This window comes from Drosophila pseudoobscura, chromosome 2 (assembly GCF_009870125.1).
Source record: "Drosophila pseudoobscura strain MV-25-SWS-2005 chromosome 2, UCI_Dpse_MV25, whole genome shotgun sequence".
NCBI classification, from domain to species: domain Eukaryota; kingdom Metazoa; phylum Arthropoda; class Insecta; order Diptera; family Drosophilidae; genus Drosophila; species Drosophila pseudoobscura.
The window spans coordinates 15,061,908-15,069,480 of record NC_046679.1 but is presented as its reverse complement, the minus strand read 5'-3'; the positions used below and the strand labels follow the sequence as shown (position 1 = coordinate 15,069,480).

At 47.1% G+C, this 7,573-nt stretch overlaps 3 protein-coding genes across 3 annotated transcripts; 1 reads left to right on the top strand and 2 right to left on the bottom strand.

Moving 5' to 3' along the window:
* Positions 1-3,234: 3,234 nt before the first annotated feature.
* On the bottom strand, positions 3,235-4,019 carry COX7AL (Cytochrome c oxidase subunit 7A-like). The gene is made up of 2 exons (XM_001358815.4): positions 3,881-4,019; positions 3,235-3,818 (listed from the first exon to the last, which is right to left on the bottom strand). The coding sequence occupies exons 1-2, from the start codon at positions 3,908-3,910 to the stop codon at positions 3,489-3,491; spliced, it is 360 nt and encodes a 119-aa protein (XP_001358852.3). The 5' UTR covers positions 3,911-4,019; the 3' UTR covers positions 3,235-3,488.
* Positions 4,020-4,696: 677 nt separating this feature from the next.
* On the top strand, positions 4,697-6,718 carry PNKP (Polynucleotide kinase 3'-phosphatase). The gene has a single exon (XM_001358814.4). The coding sequence runs from the start codon at positions 4,955-4,957 to the stop codon at positions 6,521-6,523; it is 1,569 nt and encodes a 522-aa protein (XP_001358851.2). The 5' UTR covers positions 4,697-4,954; the 3' UTR covers positions 6,524-6,718.
* Arl2 (ADP ribosylation factor-like 2) lies at positions 6,499-7,316 on the bottom strand. The gene is made up of 3 exons (XM_001358813.4): positions 7,150-7,316; positions 6,729-7,083; positions 6,499-6,670 (listed from the first exon to the last, which is right to left on the bottom strand). The coding sequence occupies exons 1-3, from the start codon at positions 7,212-7,214 to the stop codon at positions 6,536-6,538; spliced, it is 555 nt and encodes a 184-aa protein (XP_001358850.1). The 5' UTR covers positions 7,215-7,316; the 3' UTR covers positions 6,499-6,535.
* Positions 7,317-7,573: the final 257 nt, after the last annotated feature.

Below are 7,573 nucleotides of genomic sequence, written 5' to 3'. Positions count from 1 at the left end.
CCAGAAATCTGTGAATTCTTGCAGAAGTGAAAGAAGTCTCCATGGAGCTCCATTATGTCAGCAGATGCACCTGTACCGTCTGAGGGATGGCGTGTAAGAAGCGAGGCCCTCAATGAAACTGAATCAAACTGGCAGTAAATTCAAGTAAATGAGGTTTATCTACCATCGCATCTCCCTCCCCTCTGTCCGTACAAACGAGTACTTTCGCGGAGCTGTAACCAAATCCTCCTCTGGAGCGTTGACTAAGGGCGCATTAGCCCCTTGAAACAGCATTCATGCTCCAAAGTGAAGGACTTTGCGGCGTGCTTCGTTGCGTGGCCGGGGCGCGATCTGCAATTAGAGTTGGGGGCAACAATGAGATGAAAGTCAACACTTAACACTCAACAGCAGCAGCAGCAGACGCAGACGCTAAATCATTTTCGAGTCTTGGTCTGTTTTGATCAGCTGTGGCGCTGTGGCGTTGTGGCGCTGGGGCTGCCACTGCCACTGTCCGGGACTGTCATTCGAGCCGTTAATTTGGTTTATTGTGGCCTGTCTTAAGACGAAGACGAAGACGAAGATGAAGGTCTCTCCCTCCCAGCTGATGTCGTAATTCACTTTTTATTTTGTCGGTCTTTACTTTCTGCCATGTAATTGGAGTAACAGTTGTAAGGTCGCATTCGAAGACAGGTTCAGGGATGCACTCCCCCCATGTCTGAACTATAGATATTTACACTGAACCCATCACTCGATTCGCTTCTGCGTCTATTTTTACACGCTTTTTGCAACTTTAATGAACCTCAACCTCTTTATTATACTCGAAGGCATATCTCAACAAATCCATCATTAACACGTCGTCTACTAGGTCAGCGCCGGATAGCAGACAGTAGACAGTAGACAGCAGACAGCAATGATTTGGCTGTGGCGGTGGTTGCTATTTTCTGTTTTCCCAGCTTTGGCTCAAACAGAAACTCATTATTCGTGCGTAATTGTTATGACACTATAATTGGGCCGACTCGGGCAGAGCCAGAGAGCACAAGCAAAAGCTGGCAATAGACATTTGCCGGGCAGACGCGCATAAATTTTCAAATTAAAATCGATTCGAATGTGGCAGACAACGCCCTGAATCCATTGCAACTGCCAAATATTGCGAATTTGAGCGATATTTTAGTAAAAAACATTGTGACTAGATGTGGCTTGGATTTGATTTTGTCTCGATTATCCTTGGGCTCCATCTCGTCGCATCACGGCGACATGTTTAATGGCGTATACGCAACATTAGAGACGACTCCATTCAGCCTTCTTTTTCGCAGCAGTTGCAGTTTCTGATATCTTCAGGTGCATGCATCGTTGTCCATTTGAACATGCTAATCGACACCGAAACCTCTGCGCAGCAGCTGTGGCAGAGATGCGCACAAAAAGATTCCAGGCATATGATTAATGTAAAAGAGGAGGCCATTTTTCAAAGATGTGTATAAGGAGGGGACAAAAAAAACTGACTATTCAAGCCTATTGATGACAGACAGAATCCGAGAGTATGACAAAAGTGTAATTGCTGGCTGGGGATGAAGATGAGTGCGCAAAATATTTGGTACCCAGGGCATACGCGTACATAGGCTGGCCATCGCTCCCCCCTCACATATCCAAGTTACATAAGGCGCCAACGCAGAAGAGTCCCCCGCTTCCCCAGCAGCTGGAGGCACTGGCAGTAGCAATAGTCAAAGCAATAACCTCATCGTCATCGTCATCCGCAGACATATCCACAGCCACAGCTGAGCCGAAAGCTGATGATCATCGGAGGCACCGTCTCCTATGGGCCAGCTCTCCCTCTGCACCTCCACTCCTCTGGATGTCTCGCCATCATGGGCCAAGTGACGCTTCTGTCGTTTCCTCGAAAAAGACAAAACAAGTTTTTGGTGTGTGTCCAACGGCAGCGTGTGCTCCTAGCTTTATGTAAGTCAAGCGCGGAGACCGAGACCAACCATCCACCATCCAGCGGCATTCGGGCAGATGAGTAGACGGACGACGACGGTGCCGGAGGCGGCGGCGGCGGAGAAATTGCAATGCATATGCAATGCGAACCGAAAAACTAGGCAAAAACCGAAACGAGACACAAGAAAAGATGCAACATGGAAAAGCTGCAATTGAATGGGAAATTGCCGCGACACGTTTTTCGCCAAAGTCTGGAGCTGGGGGGGAGCTGTGGGAGCTGGTGACCGGTCGTTGGCGGTGTGGTGTCGATGACGATGGCAGTGTCTGAGTTGAGTTTGTTTTCCGCCTAAAAAGAGAAACATGTCCATACATGGGTGCGGGACAGGATGGGTCTGGGCCTGGGTGCTGTGCTGTGCTGTGCTGCAGTTCTGCGAGCCAAGAGCCAACTTTAGCCTTTCGGGGTGCTAACCATTTGCTCAGCTTATGCAAAGCTCCTCAGCTGTTCAATTGTGGGGCCTTGCTGTTGCAACACCTCCAGATACTCGCAGACGGACCTAGCCACTGGACTGTGATCCACTCGCCATGTGGCCGCCACTTAGATGCCCCATTCATTCTCAAGGCGCCATCGGCAGCAGCCGGCAGTCAAAAGTAAAAGTTCAAATGTGCAGCCAGCGGGGGGAATGAATGAATCTATCGAAAATCGAACCGCCGGCTGCTTGCTCATTTGGCCACAGTAATTATGCCACGATTTTGCATGGCCAGAGCCCAGCTCATCTTCTTTCTGGCCATGGAGAAGCTCCAAAGCCGAAGCCCCCATTGTCCATGTTTTTCGGTGTTTCTTCTTTCTCGTTTGGCAAATGCGTAAAGTGGCAAAGCAGAAAAAATATAAATGTTTTTACGAGACGGGTCTAAATGAGTTAATTAGGTTTTGCTGTAGAGTGCGGCCAGCGAGTGGTCTTAAGACCCACACTTGGCCATGGGCACTGCCAAGAAAGAGTAGGGGCAACGAAGCGGAAGGAAGAGAAATAAACATGCATATGCTCGCTAAAGGAATGTCTTAAATCATATTACCAGACTGACCTCAGAGAAATTTTCTAAAAGAAAGAAAACCCTCATCACATTATATTTTCAAAGTACCATAGGATCGGAAATGAAAAATTAAAAAATAAACGGCTAAAAAACATCTCAATTCCCAAATGTCAATTTGACACATATTTTACTGGAATTCTACAAGTAAATCTACATCTCACTGGCGCCGCCACAACCATCTGCACGCCTATCGAATGCTCTATCGACAAGCCGCGGAAAGAAAAAAAGTTGTTATCGAAACACAATTTATTTATTCTAGCCGGATAAGGACACAGCTGCAGAAAACGGGAATATTTCTTTTGATTTAATGTCACATGTTACTTTTGGGAGGGAGGCGGCGCAGAAAGCACGACGATTTTGTGTTTTAGTGTTACATGTTGAATTTGGGAGGAATGTGGCGCAGAAAAGGTTGATTTATGTGTCGGATTTTTTGATGACAGTCGTGGTACTTGTATTGACTATCTGTATGTGTAAGTCGTTTATATACGTTAATTAAATATTATATATCCAAGCCAAAGCCAGACACTGCCCAAGATGCCTATGAAGGCTAGGACCCAAGTCAGCCTATATAGAATGTTGTCCATGGGTCCGCCCTTGAGGAACACCGGCTTTCCATTGTTCTCCTGATATTGCCTCTGCAACTTGGCTATCTTCGGCGAGAGCTTGCCCTTTATTTTCTTCTGAGCTTGCATCAAGGAACCAGTTTGAAACAACCGCGGGGTCGCAAACACCTGCGGGGTCGCAAACACCTGCGGGGTCGCAAACAGCCGCGGGGTCGCATACAGCGGAGACAACACTTGGGACCGCCGGAGCAACGGCTGTCAGAATACAAATTTGAAATATTTAACATTTCCCAAAATTGTATATTAAATTTACTTACGCGCAAGGAAAGTAACAAATTTCTTTGCATTTTGTTAAATAATTTTTTTTTAGACTTTATCGAATGAGATATTGTTTGCTACTGAAGGCGAGTTGACAAAATTTGGGATCGTTAGCGAAGTATATAGTGAAAAGCCTACTTTATCTTTGAATTTGATTTTGAAATAGAAATTAGTAGAAAATTGATTCATCAGTCGGATAAAATTATGTGAGCATGGCTAAATGTTCTATATAGCTGGTAATATTCGACGGAATAAAGAATTGAGCAATTGGATACTCGTTTGTTCATGCTACTGTTGTAAGAGCAAAAGTGCCATGTGCGTCTGCCTACAGTGGCAACTCCTGAGCAGCTCCTGGGGCAGCGACTTGTGGAGCTTGGCGCCCCACGGCACGGACGAAAGACGCAATGGCCCTACGCATACGCCTACTGATATGTCCATCTCCACGTCGTCCGCGTACCCCAGCGTTGCTGCCTCCAGGGATAACGCGTCCCCCAGCGTTGCCGCCTCCAGGGGTTCCGCGCCCACGGGCTCCACGTCAATTGGCGCCTCCAGCACCAAAGGCTCCACGAAGCAGAATGGGAGAGAAAATATGCCGGGTTTGCTAGTGTCAAGCACCGAGGTTACTGCTCGCTTTTCCCCTCAACATCATCCAAACCGTGGTTACTAAATAAAACTAAGCTTAAAGCCATTTACGCTAAGAGAATCAACAGACTGCTTGGTGGTAACACACTCGCCAAAATGCATGTAGTTATACATGCGATAGTATCGAAAACGCCTCGCATGTAATTTTCAATTGTACCAAAAAAAACACAAGGCAAAACCATCTCTAAGAAATTATTATGATATTTACAAATTGTTTAAAAAAGAAAACATCAGCGCGTACCAAACACTAATTGACTTCATCGACGAAATTGATGTAACAGTACTCCACATCTTCTATTCTTTGACTTGGCAATTTCCACCTTCAAAAGGCGGGCGGCCAAATAATCCCACGCTACTCACGGGTAGCATGGTAACTTAAACCCTAAAAAAAAGAATGTTGTTTACCTTTTTTATTTCCAACAAACCAAGATATGTCGTTGGCTAAATACCTAAATCGATCCGTGGGCATAGAGGCTGTGTCGAGAACCTGCACCCTCAGGCCGACGGAAGCCGAACATAGCGCCATACGTTTGTCCGCGGGCGAGAACTTTGTGGGACGCAGCAAGGAAACCGGGATTCGGGATTCGCGCTGCTCCAAGCAGCAGCTTCGACTGCAAGTGGACCCCAAGAGCTGTGGCATTACCTTGAAGGTTCTGGGCATGAACCCGTGCGGCATTAACGGAGTGATGGTTATGCAGCACTCGGAATGCGCGCTGAAGCACGGCGATCTGGTGGAGATTGTCTACGGCCGGCATGGCTACGAAGTCATATTTAGCCCTCCACCAGTGGATTCTACTGTGTCCGTCCCAGAGGAAGACGCACCAGCTGCATCCGCATCTGCCACTGTTGAGGAGAAATGGGCTTCAGTATCCAATGGAAAATTGGTCATCTACACCAGCGCTGGAGTCGTGGCCTCTGGGAAAATTGCAGGCTACGATATGGACGGCACCATTATTAAGACAAAGTCGGGCAATGTATTCCCCAAGACCACGGACGACTGGCAGATTATCTTTCCAGAGGTGCCAGAGAAACTTAAAAAATTGCACAATGATGGCTTTAAGATCTGTTTCTTCACCAACCAGGCCGGTATTGCACGCGGCAAAGTATCCCTGGATGACTTTAAGGTCAAGATAAAGCTAATTGTTAAGAAGTTGGGTGTACCTATCCAAGTTTTCATAGCTATCGGCGGAGGCTATTACCGCAAGCCGCTTCCCGGCATGTGGGAGCACCTCAAGAACGAAATGAATGACGGGGTAGACATACAGCTGGACCGTTGCTTCTTTGTCGGCGATGCCGCTGGGAGACCCGAAATGGGCAAGGGAGCGACCAAGCAGCGCAAGGATCACTCGCTGGCCGATCGACTTTTCGCCTTCAACATTGGCCTCTCGTTCTACACACCAGAAGTACATTTCCTGGGCAAACGATTGGAGCAGTGGAACAAGCCCGACTTTGATCCCACTTGCGTGCACGACCAAATAGCCCAGTTTGAGCCAAATGATGTCCACTTTGACGAGGACTCGTGTGAGATGATCATCATGGTCGGCCTGCCTGGATCTGGGAAGAGTCACTTCTGTGCCGAGGTGCTGCAGAGTCGCGGCTATGAAATTGTCAATGCAGACACCTTGGGCAGCACGCAGTCCTGTCTGAATACCTGCAAACGCTTGCTGAGCTCTGGAAAATCGTGTGTGGTGGACAATACCAATGTGGATGCAGCGTCCCGGAAAAAGTTCCTTGCCCTGGCAGGCGAGCTAAAAGTTCCCTGCCGCTGCTTTGTGATGAACGTGTCCACGGCTCAGGTTAAGCATAATATTGCCTTTCGCGAACTCTTGGAAACGCCACACTCGCAAATCAACGACATGGTCTTCAACATGATGAAGAAGAAGTACAAGGAACCGACGCTCGACGAAGGTTTCGCCACCATAAACAGAGTAAATTTTGTGCCGAAGTTTGTCGACGAGAAGGAAAAGAGGCTGTACAAGATGTATTTGGTGGAAAAGTAAAACGATTCCGCTTTAATCTAATGTGAATATTCGCTTTGCAATGTCTCCAATGAGCCAGTCCATGGAGCTGAGCAGCTTCTCCCCAGTGACAGCGCTTACGCCAACCACCAGCCAGTGGTGAGTGGTGATGTCATCCAAATGTAGTATCTACAAATTATGCCATTTAATGTTAATAAATAATATTTAATTTGACTAGTTTTCCCACCTCTTTGATTTCGTTCGAGTTAAGTGCCCCGGGCAGATCCTGTTTGTTGCAGAGCACCAGCAAGGTGGCTCCGGCCAGGCGTTCCTCCTCGAGGAGTACCTGCAGCTCCTGTCGGCACGAATCCAGGCGCATCCGATCAGCACTGTCCACCACCCACACCAGGCCATCGGTGCACTCAAAGTAGTTGCGCCAATAAGAGCGAAGAGAGCGCTGACCGCCCACATCCCACATGTTCAGGGTGTAGCCATTGTGCTCCAGTGTCTTGATGTTGAAGCCCAGAGTGGGCGAGATTTCGTCTATGGATTCGCCATTGAAGCGCTTCAGAATGGTTGTCTTTCCGGCATTGTCCAAACCGCTGCAAAAAAGCATATCAATGAATCACAACTTGTTTGGCTCGAAGCAAAGCTTGCTTAAAACTCACAGCAGCAAAATGCGCATCTCCTTCTCCTTCTGTCGCATCTTTTTTAATACTGTGAGGAAGCCCATGGCGACTCCTGTGAGATATGATAGCCTACAAGCTATAAATTAACTATAAAATCAGCAGCTGCTTATGTTTTGATTGAGTGTGAATTAGAGGTGTCAAACCATCGATAGTATCGATGTTTTGGTGCTAGTTGCTACTATCGATGGTTTGACAGCTCTAGTGAATACCCTCAAAAATATACCGAAAATATACTGATGAATTCAAGTTCTGTTATCCATATTCCTCGTTTTTGATATTCCTTCAGATATTACCAGCTAGCTAAGGAACTCAGCGCTGCCCACATCATTTTACCCAATTAATGAACCTATTTTCTACATGACTTGTTTATTTTACATACTTGCTATACCATTTCTGCTTAAAT